General features: G+C 39.3%; 1 protein-coding gene across 1 annotated transcript in view; it reads left to right on the top strand.

Moving 5' to 3' along the window:
- Positions 1–3,666: 3,666 nt before the first annotated feature.
- The window catches only part of cfap58 (cilia and flagella associated protein 58), a 222,539-nt gene continuing 204,513 nt past the window's right edge, over positions 3,667–21,692 (top strand). The window contains exons 1-6 of the mRNA XM_017698980.2: positions 3,667–3,790; positions 5,136–5,414; positions 6,537–6,685; positions 9,484–9,640; positions 11,237–11,431; positions 13,060–13,197. Coding sequence (XP_017554469.1) covers positions 3,785–3,790; positions 5,136–5,414; positions 6,537–6,685; positions 9,484–9,640; positions 11,237–11,431; positions 13,060–13,197 — 924 coding nt within the window. The 5' untranslated portion in view covers positions 3,667–3,784. The remainder of the gene's footprint in view (positions 3,791–5,135; positions 5,415–6,536; positions 6,686–9,483; positions 9,641–11,236; positions 11,432–13,059; positions 13,198–21,692) is intronic.

Raw genomic sequence — 21,692 nt, 5'->3', positions numbered from 1 at the left:
AAGTCATTGATTATGTTTTAAATATTTAAATATAAAAGACCCCTGGTGAACATAAGCAAACAGGCTGTAAAAATATTCTCGAAATATTACATTTAAAAGAAAATATCTAAATCTCATCATGAAATCAGTATTTTTCTTAAATCTATACCACATTTAGTGGCAACTCTTGACATTCTTGAGACTGAAATCTGACCAAAGTATATTCCCATTCTCATTTTATGTTATTAAAGTTTACCTGAGCAATTAGAAATACTTAAGTTGTCAGTCATGACTTGCTGTTGGCCTATACTATGCAAAAAATGCCCATTTCCACTATCAGTACAATAATTAAGAAGTTTAAAGCAACATGAGATCTTAAAACTCTGGGAAAAAGCTGGGAAAAGGACGTATGTCTATATTGGCCCCAGGCAAAGTGAGGAGGAGGGTTTGAGTGGCCAAAGAATATCCAGGAATCACGGCTGCAGGAATTGCAGACATTAGTAAGGTTTTGGGATCAGAACGTCTCTCAAACTACAATAAAACTCCACCTACATAACCACAATTTGTTTGGGAGCTGCTGTCAAGAACCAACAAACTCAAGTGCCTACAGTTTGCCAGATGTTTCAGTAGGACCAAGTTCTGTTCAGCAAAGAAAGCCACGTGGCAAAGTCCCTTCATCCCCACTATGAAGTACAGTGGAGGATCTGTGATGTTTTTCTTCTAAAGGCCCTGGACAACTTATTCAGATACATGACCGCTGGGATAGGCTCCAGCACCCCCCCCACGACCCTGAGCGAGAAGCAGCTTAGAAGATGAATGGATGGATGGATGGATATCATCCCTCCATCAAGTACCAGCAGATATTCAATCAACTGCTTCATCCAGGAAACTTAAACTGGGCCATAGTTTGGATCTTCCAGCAGGACTATGATCCAAAGCAGACCTCAAAATCAACACAAAAATTGTTCACTGACCACAGAACCAATGTTTACTGGCCACCCCAGTCTCTTGACCTAAACGTACAAACCTGTAGGATGAGCTGAAGAGGAGAGTCCACAGCGTGGACCTCAGAATCTGAAGGATCTGGAGAGGTTCTGTATGGAGGGATGGTCTCAGATACTTTACCACGGGTTTGCGATTCTCATTAAGCAATATGGAGAAGTCTCAGCCTATTTTGCTCAAGTTTATCAGGAGGTGCAAATATTTATGGAGGACACTATATCTATGTTTTCAGGTTAACATGTGCTCATTTCTAACGGATACAGCTTCTAATTTCTTCAAAACCTATAAAATACTACTAATAATAGTTCATTACTAACCACCTACCTACCTACCTACTTAACTAACTAACTAACTAAACAATTAAATAAATAAATAAACAAAACAAAGTCTTGTTTCCTGTTACTGAGAAATTCTTTGTCATTTTTCAGCAAGGTAAAAGTCTACCAAGGAAGGCTAGAGAGGTCCATTAATCTGAGGTTCTGAAAAGGTCAAAAGATTTAAACCCCACTTAGAACATCTGGTCTAACCTTAACCACAAATTACCCAGACCGACGTTTTCCACTGCTGACCATCTGTGAGAGGACTTTAAAATGGAAAGGAAGGGAAAGTGTCCATAGGTCAAAGACTTTTTTCCCCAAGTCATTTACACAAAAGACTCAATTATCTAAACTATCTGAAACATCTAAGCTAAAAGCTGTTCTGTACTAAGCCTTGCTGCATGTTGCTTCAGTTCTTAATTGCTCAGTATTTTTTTCCTGTTATTTATTGATAAAATAAAATAATAAAAGAACATTTACTTTCTGGGCTTGGTTCAATTTTGCCATGAGGTGTATAAAGCCAAAATAATATATAAAAAGAATAATACGTATTAATTATTCATTAAAATAAACAAGACAATCGCACAGAAACACAAAAAGACAGGCTGAATTTGATTTTAGAGCTATAGAGGCACATTTTTAGATGTTTAATAAACGTGTGCACTGTGCTTGAAAGTTTAATAAAAGGTGGAATTTGGAGCATGATAACAGAAAGAGACATCTCCATGTTTTTCTGTGTTTCAGAGTAGAAATGAAATGGCAGTACTGGCAGATCTAACAGAGTGATATTCTAGGAGGTACACTTTAATGTGATTTAAAGCCATTTAGAGCCTTAAAAACTAGTAGCAGAACTTTAAAATCTATCAATCTATGCTGAACGAAAAGGCAGCCAGTACATCTCTTTCCAAATGGGAGTAATATGTGATTTCTTTTTTGTTAGGGTGTGTGAACGGTTTGATGTGAAATTCTTCGCTGTAGAGATCTTCTGGAGACTTCTAGTGACTGAATCAGAGTCATTCACAGTGCTGGTGATAGGAACCAGACGGATGAAGGGTTTAATAACACTAAAAGCTCCCTCACAGAAAGTTATTGCCAGAAACTGTTGTGAACTGATATGAATATGTTGTCTTATGCCTGAATCTTGGTAGCACAACAGTTTTGAATTATGATTTTGGCCTGAAATGTATGTTTTTCATAACATATTTATGGGTAAGAGGTACATGCAGGGCATTATAAGAAAAACAGTCCCTGAAGAAAATGTACTTTCTTTAGTTTTACCGCTGTTTTACATCATCAGCGTTACATAGAAAACATTATATGACGTGTAGGTTCTCAGGTCATATTGGACAGTAAATAAAATGGCTACATTAACATTGTAGACGTCACATCTGGTTCCTATCACCATCAACGTTAAGACAGCTGAGTTGGAAGGTTTCTCTACAGTGAACCATTTTACATCAGACCACTCTGAAGGACCGTTTACATCCCAACCACTGAAGTATTAGTTCTCTAGTTCAGTAATACACTAAGCTAGTTAACCTGTGGCTATGATAGGAGTAGAAGATTTCGATTTTACATGGATTCCTGTTCTGTATGGGTTTTATTTCCTGCTCAGTTATATTCCTCCAGATTTTTGGTGTTGGGGGCTTTTAATTATGTGTAATACAGTGGTGGTGTATGGGCTGAGGGACTTTTAGAATATGTATTTAATAATTACAAGCTCAGGAGCTATTTGAACCGGATTGGGCCTTGTGGTCTAAAGCCCCCCGAGGCCCCTAGCAGCAAAAGCCCTCTGGGCACTGGCCTCACTGAGCTGGTCAGTAATCCATCCCTGCCAGTTATTAATGAGAAATGCAATCTACTGCAGCTCTTCTACATTTAAAATGATGGCACCATTTCATCTTCTGTTAGATACTGTCTGTGACATTCCTGACTTTGCTTTGTGGTTATTTACAACAGACAACAAACAAACAAAAAAAAAACAGACAGACGAACAAACACATAAAAGCCCTGTGCTCAGGCATTTATCATGTAGGCTGAGTCGTGACTGAGGCGCGTGCTCGATGGACCAATGATTTGTGTGAAGCTGCCACCTAGTGTAAAGAACAACAAAAAACAAAATAATAAACAGCAGCAGCAGCAATCAATCCTTTATGATTCTGTTGTTTAAAACGTTCTACAAATCAGATATTATATGCTGGGGAAATGAGCTTTATTCACAGAAGGGCTGTGAAGCGGAGTCATATTTATTTCCAGCCGTTCTGATCGATGGACTCCCTCTCCTCAGTTTACTTGTTGGACCGAAGTGCTCTGCGTGGTGGGGGCGGCGCTCCGCGGTTGCCCGGCAACGGAGGACGCATTTCCTAGGAGTTCAGCAACAGCGAGAAAAAGGAGCAGAGAGTTTGTTGTTTTTACCCACTATGAGGTTTTGTACAGTGTTAGCGAGCTTTTAAAAGTCCTGTTTAAGTCTTGGAAGAACTCTACAAATGGAGGTAGGAGAAACCTGGCCGTGGGACTGAGAAGTTAGGCTGAGTTTTTCTATTTAAAATGTAGCCAGCTAACCTAGGTTAGGTTAGCTAACCTCGCTAACGTTGTTTTACCTGGCTTACGCCGACACATAAGCAATGAGCAATGAAGCAGACATGAGCCTGTGTAAAATGTAATATCGCGGTAGTTACTTAAGGGAATTCTACCCGTTTTTGAGAAAATTTGAACAAATCAGTGCTTGAGATGAGTCTTTCTGTGTAGAGAAGCTTACTGACTTAGCTACGGTGGGACTTCTTCACAGTGGTGCTGATAGGAACCAGGGATCACGATGTCCCCAGTACAAATACGGTCTTTTATGTGCTGTCCAAACCCACCAGTGAACCCACACATGTCTTCTGGTTTTACATGCAGGACTGATGATGGTTAAATAATGATAAATATGAAAAATATTTTTGGGCGGGAATATTTTGCCTTACAACACCCTGCATGTACCCCTCCACCATGAATAGATTAGAATACATGGATTCAAATACGTTTTAAACAAACTATCATAAAACTATTTTTAAACGTTTCATGGATCAGACAGCGTATTCATAACCGTTTCATCTTATAACTTTTGTTAAGGGAGCTTTTAGAGGTGCATGTCTGGTTTCTATCACCACTTTGTGAACGTCTCAAAAAGCACAGGATCATAATGTGACAGCCTAATAGGACCTTGTGAAAACAGAGCTACTCTGTGTACCTTAAAACGGTGAAAGCTGCAACTTATATGATTAATATGTAGTGAGAATTTACCTTATGGGTCAATTTCAGCACAAAGTATGTGGACACCTGACTATCACAGCTAAATGAGCTAAATGTCAGACAACCCCATTTAAAACAATAGGCCTTACTATGGAGTCAGCCCCAATTTGCAACTATAGCAGATTCCATTGTTCTAAATAAGTAGATCTCGTTCTCATCTCAGTCATGATAATGAATAAAGACAGTCTTAGGTCAAACAGCAGACACAACATTTTACAACATTATTGGACATTATGGTTTTGGCAATCTAGTCAGGCTTTTGTTTGTAGGCTCAATATATTATTATTAGAATAGATGAAGAATGTCATTCTCTGTTTAGTGCTGTTGGTGTGAATCTCAAAAGGTTTTACTTGGTTTTCACTTCATCAAATTGAGTTGATCTTTGAAATTGAAATGGATTGAATGTAATTTGCTTCCCTTGCTTCATTTCAAAATAAGCAAACCAACCTAAAATGAATAATGATGTCGTAATCACTAGGATTAATCATGCCCACGTTTTCAAAGCAAAGAAAAATGTAGCTTCTGAACTCATTTTCCGTGTTGAAGGAGAAGGCCCAGAATCCGGAGGAGGAGAGCTCCTTTGAAGCTCTGGAGAAGGAGTTCCAGGAGGTGTTGAATGAGTTGGTGGGAGACAAGAGCCTGGAGAAGTTCCGCGTGGAGTATGAGAAGCTCACCAAGGTGCTGAAGAAGTCTCACGAGAGCGAGAAGAGGCTGATGACGAAATGCCGGGAGCTGAACGCAGAGATCGTATCCAACTCGGTTAAAGTGGCCACGGCCATGAAGTTGTCTCAGGAGGACCAGACGACCATCACATCACTAAAGAAGGTCCGGTATGAGGGAAAGAACATTATGGGGTTAGAAAGGAAGAAACTGCATTGTTTATGTGTTTCTTATATCAGCTTAGGGTGATGCACTCTCAGGTAAAAAGGTACAAAACTGTCACTGTGGCAGTACCCACCTTTAGTCAGGGAACATAATAGCACTATAATCCATTTAAATGATATTTTTTAAGCTGTATTGACTCCACACACCCCGTTGCATCTCTAGGCTTTTTATTTTGTTGTTCTGTTTAAAAACATTTGATTATGAAAAGGTTTAAATATGTACATTTGACCTGGGAAAAACATATTTAAGATACACAATTGGACCCTAAAACCACTGGTGTACCTTCAGTTACATTGTTTGTACCTTGATGAAATAGCTTGTACCTGCACAGGACCTTTATTTCTAACAGTGTAGTTTGGTGGAAAATCACATTTGCACAGTTGTAGTTTTGCCGTTGATCAGCCAAGACGCACGCATGTCTTCTATTTTGCACAGGAGCTGCGAGGTTATTGTAACTTAACTGCACCACTGACATTTCTGTTTTCTCTTTCTCTAAAAATATATTTTTTATAGCTAAAAACAGAAGCAGCAGATATGTCTTTCAGCCATATTCAGTTCATTATTCATATTTCAGTTCATTATTTATATTATTTTGATTCTTATATGGTTACATACATAGCAGTACATAGCATCGCTCATCGGTTCTCACCTGCAATTTCACCTGCTTGACTCTGGCCTCCCAGGACATGAATTGCTGACAACTGTTTAACACAAGGGTGTGATTATTTAGACACGGTGCAAAAAAAAATCTTGGCAAGAAAAAATGTCTAATATTTCTCATTTTGACATTGGTTCTCGATGCTATTTATGTAGATTTAAATTTAAGGACGTATGTGTGCTTATTTCAAGAAATACTGCATAAAACAAGACTACATAAAACTAAATAAACTCACTTAAAAAGATTAAAAGAGTAAAACTAGACTCCCAATGTCAGACTCAATAACACAATAACTTTATGGCTCAGCAGTGCTTTGGACCAAGTGTGCCCTTGCTAAGACAGATTTCTTACATCTTCTCAGGTAATGCAGTGTGCTTGCTATAACATCTGCCTGCTTTGATTAGGAAATTGAAAAGGCTTGGAAAATGGTTGATGCAGCTCACGAGAAGGAGCTGAATGCAAAAGAAAGGATTCAGACTCTGAATCAGGAGATAGCCAATCTCACCAAGCTTGTGGAGCAAGGCGCTGGCTTATCCACAGTCCAGCAGCACAGGTGAGTGAGTGTTGATGGCCCCGAATGTTTGCCAGGCGGCAAACACGTTCACATCATTCCTGACATCATTTTCTCTCCTTTTTCTGACAGCCTGAAAACATAACTGAGTGATGCTTGATATGCCTCAATTGAACGCTCCTACATTTCTAAACAGCACCGAACTGGAATCAACCCCATCATTTGGGAGAGAGTTGTTTTTTCTTTTTTCTAAAAGATGAAATAAGCGCTGAGGTGTGACGAGGTAGAAATTATTGCTGTCAGTCAAACTGCTTTCTGGTGATCAGAGTGAGCATCAACAATCACTCCACTCAGTTCCAGTGGGAGATTCATATGGTTATGTCTTTCTGTGGAAGTGATAGAGCTTTGAGGGGTGGACAAAACAGAAAAGATTAATTCTTGAGTTCTGTCAAGCAGTTGAGACTGAGGGATGCAATGCTGCGCTTGGGTTACTACAGTTACTACATAATCGCTGATGATCGCAGTTATTTTAGCTGACTCGTTAGATTTCACAGTCATAGTATGCTGCAACAAAATGTGAACTGGATATGTTGGGTTGAGGTAAATAAATGGAAATAAAATGAAGCAATAAATGCATTAATTGAGACAGCATGGGGCTTAGACAGCATGGGGCTTAACTTCTTACTTGGTGCTCTAATATGTGTAGCTAATTCAGTAACACTAATTGGAGTGGTCCTTTGTAGATTAATAAACACTTAACAGATTAGTAACACATCAACAACATATCAGTGAAGTGGCAGCAGTGAAACATCTGAATATACTAATGTAAATATCTTGTAGATATTCTGTTCATATGTTACTTACATTAAGTAGATTTTATAATATTGCTAGTATGTTGTGTCTATTACGCATAACCTAAACTTACCCAAGCTTATCCTAAACCTAACCCTAACCCCGACCCTAATCCTAACCCTAAGCTTAACTACAAAACCTAATCCTAACCCTCCTGTGTTTTTGGCATGTTACAGAAAGTTTGTTGGGTGTTTGTTTAATTTAATAAGGACCACTCAGAATAAAGTGGCACTGTTAATTCTATTGTTTTTAGCATGTGTGTTGGCAGAATAAGTGTTTTATTTTATTTGTCACCCTTGTAAAGGACAGAGTTACGTTACATATTATTCTGTGTAACTGTAGACATTTGTGTGAATGTTGCTTTAACAGTATAACCAGCGTTAGCTACTAAGTAAACATAGCTAGCAAGAGAAGTGGCTAATTGGCCAGTTTGACCACTTTAGGTTTGTATGATGACAAAAAAAGACAAATCATTTATTGAAGTTTATATGGCAAGTAGTTGTCAGCTAAAATCTCATGACTGCGACAGGCCTAACTGTGCTACACAATATTACATAACACAACAAATGTCTTAACTGGTAGTGTTCGGTCCCTGGAGGCCGACTTTACGCTGTGAAAATTTCATGCAGCTAATTGCAGTTACTGTGCAACTTGTCATTCATGAAACCATTAAAAAAGTTGCACGCAACCTTCAGTTACACTAGCTCTATACTAGCTCATACTTTGTGATCCACCATGTCGCTCTCGCTGATTTGTGAAGCAAAATACACAATCTTCATATATTTTTCCAGCCGTCATTGCTGTTCTATTTTAATCTGTCTTTGGTTTTTCTGTCTATGGTTCTTTGCATTATGTTTGAGTTTTGTTATGTTATGATTGTTTCAGTAGCCATTATGGAATAAATGGTAGAAAGCCAATTTTCACTCTCAGACCAAAAGGTTCTTACATATTCACAGGAAAAACAATAGATCAATAGGCACAGTGGGAATGGCAAAAGCTACAAGGAGTATTTTCAATTCTAAATCAAGCACAAAGAAAATCATTAACTGGACTGTTTTAGGGACTGAAGGTTTGAGGTGGTCTTTAGTAATCTTGATCCACATTAGTTGTTCACTTGTTACAACAAAAACCCTTTTGTGGCTGGAAGAATAAACAGTGGCACAAGCAGCAATTTAAAGCCATTTAGCCAACTTGTTAACCCCTTAAAATCTGGGCTTATTATATGCCAAGGCTTATTATTCAGTAACTACCTCAATGGGACTTCAATGCAAACAGGATGAGCTATTCTTAGGTTATAGGAGTGTGTAATATATCTTTTATGGAGTTCATGCAGCTGGGTCCAGAAGCGTTAGCTTTGGGAAACTCACATTTGTTGTCACAACTCAAGAAACTGACAAAATGAAAAGCTACCGACCTTGATTGCGTCAGGGAGTCGCCTTCTCAACAACCCAGTAAAGCATGTTCTGTTTTATTGTTTGTATTATTTATCTTTTCCACTGATCTGCAGATTTTAAGCATTCTTGTTGTTTTAATGTATGCTGGTTGGCATGATCATGTGATGTGTTGTTGCTCTTTTGATTGGTTATTTCATGAAACTGCAGAGCTTGCATCGTGCAATTTAGTTTCATGTATGTTTCAAGCAACTAAAGTTGCATGGAAGTTTCATATGTGTCAAATTCAGGGCAAATTCAGGTACAAACACTATCTGCTGCCAAAGGGATCACTTCAAAAATTATTTTCCCATAGTAACAAATTATAAGGAAGTAGCTGAATATGATAAAAGGATAATTTTAGTCACTGATGTCACTGATACAATAAAAAAAGTGAAATCCATACTGTCTCATTCCTAGCGCCCCTTTTGAAATCCAGTCATCTTTATGTAGCGTCTTGTCTGTAACTTTTCAAGGTGTCAAGGCTGTAGGTTTGTTAAGTGTTACTTGCAGAAAAACCTTTCCACTAAGTCTCCTAAATGGACTTCTGTTTTTCAGCGTGGGCGATCTATTGAAAATCAAAGAACAGTTGACGGCAGAGAGAGACGAGCTGCTCTCTGAGGTGGTGACTCTTCGGGAAAACCTTACAAATGCCACGGCCAGTCAGCAGGAAACAGAGGCGGCTAAGGAGAAGGCCCAGGAAACCATCTTGCAGGTAAAAATACCTTGCTTTATGCCAGGTGACCTGTGCCAGTGACTGTATTTACATAGCAAAATACCAAGGCAAGCTCAGGGCACTGTCTCTATTATGTGATTCATATACAGCTTCAGTAATGTTTACACTTACTTATGTTCACAATAACACTGCCGCTTTTGACTAATGCCAGTGAAAAGCTGCCAAGCTGCAGTTTTGATTTAGCATTTAATTCTGCTGAGACGCCTTGTTTACTATTGCAAAATAGTCAAAGTTCGCTTTTAACTTTGTTTTGCCCTTTAGCTCATTAGATTTCCAGTGGAATTTTGTCGTGCTTTATGGCTTTATGAAAACTTATTTAGCAGATAAAGCATTTCACAGTATTTGTATTTCGTCTGTGGCATCCGCTGCAGTCAGCGAATCGATAGGAGAAATTTGTGTGCGTCCCAGTAATTGTTTAACCCCAAAACATTAGCTGAACATAAAACAGACTCCATTTGCCACATATCATCTTTCCCGGTTAGACTGAGACTGTAAAGCTTGCAAATGAAACGCCTGGCCTTGCCTTTATGAATAGATATGGCTCCCTTGTTGGTACCTAGCCTAGAAAAAAGCAACAGTTTCGGCTTTGTTTACCAAGCTGAATGCTGAAGCAGAATTGATTGGATGCCTGGCTGAGCTGCTTGTTTGTGCCGGGCATTTTAGGGACAGCAGTATGAAATTTCAGACAAGACAGAGATGGCATACAGAAAGCCAAAGCATGGAAACCCAAATGAATTTAAATGACAATAATGTGCTGCGGAGTCCAGGTTCTTGTAGCTCCATATTTTATTTAAATACTTGACAGCAAGTCAATCCATGTGGTCACATATTGCTGCAGTTCTGGCACCTTACTCAGAGACTTTTTGCTAATTTGTTCAGTCAAGCACTGTTTTGTCTGGCTGTAATTCACTTCTATGCAGAAAAGCCATCCACATTTCTCTCACAAACTCCTCGTAAAAACGGCTGGCGATTTCAGACGTTAAAGGAACTGAGTAAGTTATTTATTTATCTCTGAGGAAATTACATATAAGAGAAGCCACTTGGATAAGGAAGGAGAATGGCAAAGGAAAATAAGTTAAAAAAAAACAGGAAAAAAAATGCTGCACAGCTGTCAGGAAGCTGATACTGAGAAAAGTGACTAAAAACACATCTGCACATCAAACAAATAAGTTGGTGGTGTTCTCGGAATAATGGCCTGACTACCCCAAAGCTCAGACCTCAACATCCCTGAATGTGTTGAAGATTACTTGGAGGGTGAGGAGCAGAAAATGCAACCAACTTCTAAGACTACATTTTGGAAGTTTGAGAAAAATATCCCTGCAGATTTTTTTGATAAACTGAAAGGTAATTCTGGGAAGTGTCCTGGAAAGAATGGAAGCTATAATAAAAGCAAAGGCAGAACACACAAAATAGTAAATTCTGGATGCTATTTTTGTGTTCGCAGTTATTATGGAAGCATCTACAGTTCTGTTATACAGTTCTGTTCATTGTTTGACCGTAAGCAGGCCCTGTAAACATAACTTTAATGGTATCATAACTGCTCCTTTAAAGCTCTTCTCTCTCTCGCACTCGCAGTTGCAGCAGGAGATCCAGGTGCGTCAGAACGAGTGCTCTCGAGAGATGCGGAGGAAGGAGAAGTTGGAGAAAGAAGTGAAGCAGCTGCACTCTGACCTGGAGGCTAGGCAGACTGAGATCAAAATGCTGACAACCCAGACCCACCGCGTTAAAGACGAGCAGCAGAGGCTGGAGCAGCAGCTCCGTGAGCAAAAGGTGAGGCTGATTTGAGGTTAGTAGGTTGGGTTTCATAGCCGCTTGATTAACTCTATATTATCCAAAGTCTTGCTGGCAGTATTTTTTTGTGACATTCGGCCACCAGAAGAGTTACAACACATAGATACCCATGGTGGATGTGGTAAAATAGATCAGCATTAGAGCTTTTTGTGCTCTATTGTTTTTTCTATCATTATATAAAAGATGCACAGTGCTGTCTTTACTGTTGGATGCACTGCATTAGTTTCTGAGTGAGAAAATGTTATAGTTACTCAGAAAAGCCCACTCTGTAAAAAGCTGAATGAGCTTGTGCTCTGCAAAGTCACAGAGCATTCAGCAATAGATAAAGCCTCGTGCATCTTCTGTACAGTGATAGAAAACATGGTAGCACACAGAAAGCTCAGATTCTATATGCTGATGTTTCACTGTGGCCAACATAGATACGTACACATGATAACTCTTCTAATGACGGATATAAACTAATTTCCATAAGGCTAAAGTCTAGAGTTATTATCGCCATTGTGGTCAACATTTTATCAATATTACACAATGTTTATTAAAAGAATAAGCCTTGTGAGGCCAGTGTGTTACTGTGTTACAGACACTGCATCATGGGTAAGGTTGGTATTGGGCATGACGCAAAGCGGAATATAAAATATGCAGATATTCAGTTTTGAATTAAATATTAATAACAATTGAGATATGCAATTATTTTGCCAATAGGAATAGTTTCTTTATAACCAATATATCTAGTTCTTTTAAGAGAGGACAAGAATGTTCAATCGTCCATCTGTGTGTGGGTGTGTGTGTGTGTGTGTGTGTGTGTGTGTGTATATATGTATATATAACCCTTTGCTTTATAAGTACTTTTTACTGACCAAATTACCAGCACAACAACAATGCTACCTCTGCAATTTCCAGCCTGATTTAGCACCACCCTAACAGTGCTGTACATAGTGCACAATGTGAGAATTGAAATACTGGCTCCTGCACCCAAGCACTGCATAACTTATACAACAAATAGCCGTTTGGGATACAGCCATGTGGGCACAGTTGAGCACTATTTAGGTATAGAAACCAGAATGTCATAATATACATTTCTTATTATGTATAGGGAAGAGGGAGCTGTTTGAGATTCAGCCTACATTTGATGCTACTGAATGCAGATCTGACTAAAAAACAAGACAATTAGAGAGTGTAAGACATTCAAGTGACATATTCTTTAGTATTTTATGTTCCAGCTTTATAGTGATTCATGTAGTAAAAATCAATCTATCTACATGGAGGGTTGACCCACTTTGTTATAGACTTATGACTCCTGCAGCACAGACTTTGCCACAGATGCTCTTTTACACACACACACACACACACACACACACACACACACACACACACATACACAAATGTGAAATACCCAAACTGCACCCTGGCATAAGGTGATTCCCTTTGCTAACATTCACAAAACACACACCCACACACACATTAAAGTCCCAAAAGCACAGATATTCCACACACTCATGCACAAAAACACAGTAATGATCTCAGAAGCATCACACGTTGTCATACCAGCACACACACTCTCTGTCCCTCTGAGCGGTGTATTTCATTTTTGCCGGGGTGTCTGACAGATCCTGAACGAGAGGGCCACTAAGGAGCTGGAGCAGCTGCAAGTGCGCAACACCAAACTCCAGCAGGAGAATGAACAGAACACTCTCACCCTGGAACAGCTGTCCTTGGAGAATAACCAGCGAACCTCAGACCTAAAGGTACACACATACATACATGTCTCATCCATGCACATGCACACATACATGCACTGGCCACTGAAACCTGCTTTGTGTCTCCATTCATTGTTTATTTTATCAGGCCATATGGGTGCACTTTTTGTTCTCACTATGTCGTAGACCCCCCTTTCTTTCATTTAATTTCCAGTCAAAACAGCCTTTAAAGACAGTTATTATATTTTCAGTGGATATTTCTGAGGAAATGAGATATAAGATAACCTGTATGCATAAAAAATGGAAAAATTAAAGAAAAATAAGGAGAAAAACAGGAGTTTCCAAACTGGATTTAAGAAAATGAGTTACACCTACAGAGAGAATGGGACTCCTGTCAGCTGTGCTAGACCTAGTAGACCACCAAAACTGTCACCGTCAGATGTACAGTACAGAAAGGTTTCCTATTTAGGAGAGAGAGGAGAAAATCAAGCTAATTTACCAATCAAACAAAGAAACTTCTGGTATTCTCAGGACAATGGACTGGTCACCCCAGAGTCCAGACCTCAAACATCACTGAATGTGTTTGCCGTTACGTGGATTGTGAGAAGCAGAAAAGGCAACCAACTTCTAATTCTGAACTTTGGAGGTTTGGAAATCTATCCCAGCAGATTCAAAATAAATAAATAGATGCATTAAATATATATAATATTTAATGTTAAATATTTTGTTGTTGAGGCCTTTGTGTAATTTTTCAATATTTGTATTCTGCCTTTTTTTCCTGAACTGAAAAATGAATAGCATATAATTATTGGCCATTTTGACCAGAAATTAAACTGTATGAAAGTTTTTCTAATATAAGCAGATACACGTCTCTTATGCACATCAACACACATACATACACAACACAGACTTATATACATTTACACCTTTACTAACACAGACAGTATCTTCAGACATACTACAGATACTGGCAGCTTTCAGTGGACACAAACACATTCTACAAACTTGGTGAGTTCCTCTCAGTAACTCAGCTTTTGCAAGTGGCAGATTGAACACATTGGCAGAGCCTTACATAAGAAGAGCGGTGGGAAATGAAGACTTGTTGTCATCACCGTCCCCTGAAAGAGTCTCACGTGGATCCTACACATTGCTCACTTTTACGCTCAGAAACTAACAAACATGGGATTTCACCAAACGTGTTTTTTTTACAGTGCTTCAGAAGCACTCACAGTAGCTGATAATCCAGATAAAGCCTAAGCAGAGACAGTATTTTGCACATTATTTTAATGTGTTTTTACCTCTTAAGTATACTACAACTCATTACTTCAGTGGAAGAAGAGGAGTCTTGCTGTAAAACACAAACGTGTCTTCTTTAAAATAAGTCTAAAAGTTCTGTGCTGAAAGGTTTTGCTCTGGTTGCACTCATTTGTACTGGTTATCCTGGCAAAGCAAGCAAAACAACTCTAAAACTAGACTAGCGCTATTGTTTGAATGTAAAATAACTAAGTATAGCAGATACTGTAAATCAGTATTCACTGTAAGTTACATTCATTCTTGGATGGTAAGAATCACAGGCTTTTCTGCAATGGGAGCTTTTTCTGCAGAATATTTCACAAAGAGACTCTCTTCTAAGGATTTCTGTTTATTTGAGAATGTTTGTCAGGCTTTGTTATTGCTTCAGCAGTCAGTTGTTTTGACTGGCAAACAAATTAGCAACACCTGTCTGTCAATTCCTCTGAAGATCTTTAAACTTGTCATTTCTGACACACTGAAAATACCAGCTGCCCTTTATGTTAACATTTCATGATGAATGGGCCAAAAGAAAATTATTGCGAACAAAGTATTTCAAAGTTAAGATTTAGATTTTTTTTTCTCTTGTAAACTTGCCATTTTGCCAAGGTTTTGTCCATTCAGCGATGGAGTATTTTATGGACCATTCTACCAAATTAGTTCAAACAGTAAAAGTCCCACAGTAAACAAACAAACAAAAAATCAAGTGTTCAGTGTGTGTGTGTATACACTGCTCAAAAAAAATAAAGGGAACACTCAAATAACATCCTAGATCTGAATGAATGAAATATTCTCATTGAATACTTTGTTCTGTACAAAGTTGAATGTGCTGACAACAAAATCACACAAAAATCATCAATGGAAATCTAATTTATTAACCAATGGAGGCCTGGATTTGGAGTCACACACAAAATTAAAGTGGAAAAACACACGACAGGCTGATCCAACTTTGATGTAATGTCCTTAAAACAGGTCAAAATGAGGCTCAGTATTGTGTGTGGCCTCCACGTGCCTGTATGACCTCCCTACAATGCCTGGGCATGCTCCTGATGCGGTGGCGGATGGTCTCCTGAGGGATCTCCTCCCAGACCAGGACTAAAGCATCCGCCAACTCCTGGACAGTCTGTGGTGCAACATGGCGTTGGTGGATGGAGCGAGACATGATGTCCCAGATGTGCTCAATCGGATTCAGGTCTGGGGAACAGGCGGGCCAGTCCATAGCTTCAATGCCTTCATCTTGCAGGAACTGCTGACACACTCCAGCCACATGAGGTCTAGCATTGTCCTGCATTAGGAGGAACCCAGGGCCAACCGCACCAGCATATGGTCTCACAAGGGGTCTGAGGATCTCATCTCGGTACCTAATGGCAGTCAGGCTATCTCTGGCGAGCACATGGAGGGCTGTGCAGCCCTCCAAAGAAATGCCACCCCACACCATTACTGACCCACTGACCCACTGTTCATGCTGAAGGATGTTGCAGGCAGCAGATCGCTCTCCACGGCGTCTCCAGACTCTGTCACGTCTGTCACATGTGCTCAGTGTGAACCTGCTTTCATCTGTGAAGAGCACAGGGCGCCAGTGGCGAATTTGCCCATCCTGGTGTTCTCTGGCAAATGCCAAGCGTCCTGCACGGTGTTGGGCTGTAAGCACAACCCCCATCTGTGGACGTTGGGCCCTCTTACCATCCTCATGGAGTCGGTTTCTAACCATTTGTGCAGACACATGCACATTTGTGGCCTGCTGGAGGTCATTTTGCAGGGCTCTGGCAGTGCTCCTCCTGTTCCTCCTTGCACAAAGGCAGAGGTAGCGGTCCTGCTGCTGGGTTGTTGCCCTCCTACAGCCTCCTCCACGTCTCCTGGTGTACTGGCCTGTCTCCTGGTAGCACCTCCAGCCTCTGGACACTACGCTGACAGACACAGCAAACCTTCTTGCCACAGCTCACATTGATGTGCCATCCTGGATGAGCTGCACTACCTGAGCCACTTGTGTGGGTTGTAGAGTTCGTCTCATGCTACCACGAGTGTGAAAGCACCACCAACATTCAAAAGTGACCAAAACATCAGCCAGAAAGCAGAAAGGTACTGAGAAGTGGTCTGTGGTCCCCACCTGCAGAACCACTCCTTTATTGAGTGTGTCTTGCTAATCGCCAATAATTTCCACCTGTTGTCTATTCCATTTGCACAACAGCTGTGAAATTGATTGTCAATCAGTGTTGCTTCATACGAGACTACGTGCTACTACTGAACTCACAGATAGGGGTCATTAAGTGTTAAAATCTGTAGCATGTAAAAATTGTCTATGCTCTGTTTCATCACTTACAACATATTTCCAAACTGTTTCTGGAAGCAACATCAGCACATACAGCAGTAAATGTTGATGCTACAGCATATAAAGACATTTTAGACAATTATATGCTTCCAACTTTGTGGCAACAGTTTGGGGAAGACCCTTTCCTGTTCTAGCATGACTGTGCCTCTGTGCACAAAGTGAGATCAATAAAGACATGGTTTAAAGAGTTTGGTATGGAGGAACTCCAGTGGTCTGCCCAGAGCCCTGACCTCAACCCCACTAAGCACCTTTGGGTGGGATAAACTGGACATTCCCACAGACACACTCCAAAATCTTGAGAAAAGCCTTCCCAGAAGACTGGAGGCTTGTTGTAGTCACAAAAGGTGGCCAACTTCATATTAATGCCCATTGTTTTGGAACGGGATGCCCAACAAGCTCATGGTGTCCACATAGCTTTGGCCATATAGACTATTTTTTTGTGTTGCTAGTACGTTCTAGTCATGTGACTGTAATTCCAACACTGTTGATGATTCCCTGAGACTAACATTGTAACAGCTAGCACTGAATATTTTACTTGAATATAGAACATTTCAAAATAAATATTTCAAAATAAATATCCTAAATATGGAATAAACTAATACACATCTTAATGTGTTAATTAATATAGAACAAAAAGGTTTGATTAAATGCCTGCAGCAATAGTGAGTAACTGATTGTTCATTAGTTTAACTCTTGGTGATTCTCTAGGAGCTAAACTAATGAACAATTACAGGGTTTTATTGCAGCTCTAATCAGATCCACCTGGTGCTCCTTTAACTGACTACTTAAAGGTGAATCAGGTGTTACAATAGTGTGTAAAGAATACAAAATTGCTCAATAGCTGCATTCTTAAAGCTAGGCTGCAGATAAGAAGGTGGGTCCTTGCTAGCACTGTCCTATGAAGCCTCCTTGTTTGTATTATATCATGTAAAATGGAACAATGTGTAGACTCAAAAAAGGCAAAGGTACTATTTAGATCTATATATGGCTCTATATAGAACCATTTCATGCAGAAATTGTTCTTCAGATTGATGGTGAATATGTTGTGTATGGTTCTTTACAGAAGCTTTCTGAAAGTGGATCTATATAGCACCAAAAAGGGTTCTTTTGTTTTTTTGTCAAGCCTGGAACAACAGAACACACATATAGAACCATATACAACACATTCCCAGTCAATCTGAAGAACAATTTCATCATGCAGAGAGCCCTTTAAGCATGAAATATCACCATTATAACAATCCAAATACAAACATTTTACCAAAGAACCCTTGAAGAACCATCTGTTTTAATTGTTTACCAAGGCTGCTTTGTCACATCATCAGAAAGGAGCTGGTGCGAAACTTGATGAAAAACATAGTTCTGAAGTAAATGATAGTAATCTGACAAGCAAAGCAGTAATTAATTTGGAATCCACTGCTGTCATACACACCAAACACTGTTCACCTCACTGAAATCAGCTGCATTTCACCCCTGCATTTATGTATGCATTTTAAAGGGACGGCTCCGTTGACTGGAACAGCCTCCGATGACTAGCACTCTAGAAATGCAGCCCACATAGACTACAGCCCATCTCTTTGTGATCTCCAAAGACAGTGAAGTGAACCTACACTGTCAATTAAAAGGGTACAGAGCAGGTATATTTTTGTCAAGGTACAAACAGTATAAATGTACCCTCACAGGTACAACAATAGTGTGTGCTGCTGGGAGTCTCCCTGTAAAGTCTAAGATAATAATTTAAAACTGAGAAGTGTCAGGTCGGTCCTTGTCGTACATCATGTATTAATGTCACATTAATCGAAGGTCAAAATGAAGGTCTAGTTTGATGTTCACTTCCATTCTTGAAAGATTTCACTTACCAGGTTTTGACTGAGTTCTCAACCAACAGATTCATCCACTTGGGTAAGGAGTGTGAAGCATAACTAATGCTACAAAACGTTTTGCATGTTGTGCACAATTACAAATTCCCACAGTCTCCAAATCCCCAAATGTTACACTGTGTAGCTGTTTTAAAATAGAAAAAATAAGCCAAAATCCTGGAGTAAAATATGCAATGGAATATGGCATAATTATAGTCCCCTGAGTGACATGAGGAAGACCACCCCCTTGATTTGAGAGGTACCACCCCAATTACAGTTTGTTACTTTTTTGAGAGTGGACAAATGTACTTAACCTGAATGTCAGTTGACATGTTGTGTTGTTAGTTGTGGTACCTCACTTAAGTCCTATTCGGAATAGATTAGTTTATTGGGGGGAACGTCTGTAAAACAGTTTTTACACGTCTTACAGTGATGACGTATCCAGACGTCAATAACACTACCACAGAAGAAGTGAATTTCTAGCGGGCTGTATGTAATTGCCTCAAAATTTAATCTTAGATCTTTAAGATAGTGACAGTGGCATGAGTGGTCATTATTTCTAGAAATTACAAAACAAACAAATGAAAGGAGTTGAACATAGTGTAGTGTATCTGTTATATATGTGTGTATATGTAAATATAAAGTAATGCTTTATACCTGTAGCTGACATTATAGGCCCTTAAAAAGCCTGAGGAATTTCGCTTTTCTCACTGTTATTTTCTCGTTCTGATAGTGTTCTCTCAGGTAGTTGGACAGTTTACCACCCAGACCAAAGAAATGGTCATTTTTCATTTTGCTGTTAAGAAAGTGTTTAATGATCTATGATACATGAGCTAAGAGAACAAATACGGCAATTAGCAGCGGTCAAAATTTTTTTTTTTTTCCAATGTGAGGCAACATCTGTCTGGAAAAGTATGTAGCTGTGTATCCGGCTGGGACTAAAGTGATCAGAGCAGCCCTGAGTTTGGTTTAAAACCAAACATGGTCGATCTGGATGGAAATAAAATCACAGAGAAGGACCTGCAAACGAGGAAGTTACATCAGAAACCCATGTAAATTTGATCCCTTCAGAATGAGGCTAAAATTGTAAATTAATTGTATTTTTGAAACTTTTGAAAAAAGTTCTGCTACTTGCTTCTGCACTTTTGGCCTGTAGTAAGCGTTGTCCTCTGCTGCTGCTGCACTGTAGTAGATTACATCTGTTGGTGGGCTGTTAGCTTTACAGCAGAGCTAAAAAGAGTGTGCTCAAGCCTACACTTTTATTGTTAGCTGTTCTGTCGAAGGATTGATGTCCAGGAAGATCTGGTGTGCTGTCCCTGGAAGCGTTGTTGACACACATACACTCCCACACAATTCAGGGACTCCACAGATAAAGGCTTTGTAGAGTTCATGTTCTGCAGTCAGCTCAAAGAGACTCTGTCCATAGTGACTTAACATTTTATGTCCAGTGCTCTGAATTATTCCTGAGAGTGAGAGAGAGAGATCACAAGACACAGAGACTTTGAGAGGAGATTGAGTTGAACTGCCATCTACATTAGCCTTTGATGTCTTCCCCTCCAACACACGAGCACACAAATGTGATTTTGAAAATGTGACATGACCTCCACAATAAAGGGAAAGATTGCAGCTCTGAAATGACACAAACAGTCACTTCCCTTTGAAAAAGATCCTCAGATGCTCAGTGTTTAATTCATATAATGTCTTTCTTGGATCCTCTGTGTTTAATTCTATTTTGGAGGCAAAAGTTTGTTGACTTAAAAGGCCCATTTCATTGAAAACCGAGTTTTTCTTGCTTTTTCATGTACTATGCAAACACTGCTAGACAAGTTCTAAAACTGACCATTCACTCCCCAGTCTGTGTATCGTCACTGTCCACTGAAAACCATCTATCTTCATTTTTGTCAATTTAAAACATTTTTTTTTGTCATTTTAACACATCAGCTGTCCTTTATGTTGTGGGAAGATTTCATGAGGAATGGACCTACAGAAATGTTCTAAAGTCTCTTTACATTAACTTACATTTAAAGGTAAGAGTGTTTTTGCCTTCACCTGTAAATTTACTATTTTTGAGATACTTGTTTACTTTGGACAGTGACGATATGGAAACCAAGCTGCAAGAGCAACCTGTTTAGAATCCATCATGTCACAGCTGTTGACACAATTACATATTACCTACAATACAACCTACAAAAGTAAGCTACAAGAAACAGCAACACCTATCGAAGCTTAATGGCAAAGTCTGTTTTGAAATCAGCATGGCTGTGATTTCAGAACCATGGACACATTTACATAAAATCAACCTTTCAGCTTATGAAACTACGCTATAAATGTAGCATCAACTATTGAAAATACGTTTGAAAGACTACTTTAATTTCATCATGGTTGTGATGTCACAAACATGAGCTCATTAACATAGAGAACCAATCATTGTACTTGTGAATTTGAGCTACAAAAGCAACAAAGACTATTAAAACTAAGCTGCAAAAACTGTTCTGACATTATTGTGATAGTAATGTCACAAACTTGAACACATTTACATCTTGCCAATCATTCAGCCATTCATTGAAATTTAGCTTCAAAAGCTGAAATTGAAATTCACCATGGTTGTGATGTCACAACATTGCATAAGATGCTCATTAAGCCTGCAGGTTAGAACAACATAAAGGGCCTTACATATGTCAAAGCAGAGGTCATTTACATGTATCAGTCTTAAAGACTGAGCAACAGCAACAGACTGTTTATTTCTAAGGGATGAAGAGTGGCTAGAAGATGGTCATGTGAAAATGAATTAGGACATTATTATGTATAAGGTTAAAGGTAGACTTAAAATACAAGGCTAGTGTGAAATATATGAGCCCTTGAATGATTAATGGCGTCAAACCTAGAAGGTGCCACAAGGGGTCACTGTACAAACACTTTCAGGAACATTGTGCAACTCCTTCATGGAAGTTTGCAGATAGAGCGACTTCCTCTGTATGTAAATCTAATGCAATTATGGACTTTTCATATTTAAGCTGTCTTCAGCGCTGACAACTGTGTGGTAATTAGAAGGCATTCAGAGAAAGAGC

This window comes from Pygocentrus nattereri, chromosome 12 (genome assembly GCF_015220715.1).
Source record: "Pygocentrus nattereri isolate fPygNat1 chromosome 12, fPygNat1.pri, whole genome shotgun sequence".
Lineage (NCBI taxonomy): Eukaryota > Metazoa > Chordata > Actinopteri > Characiformes > Serrasalmidae > Pygocentrus > Pygocentrus nattereri.
Note: the sequence above shows the minus strand (reverse complement) of the source record. Positions and strands in the feature narration are given on the sequence as shown.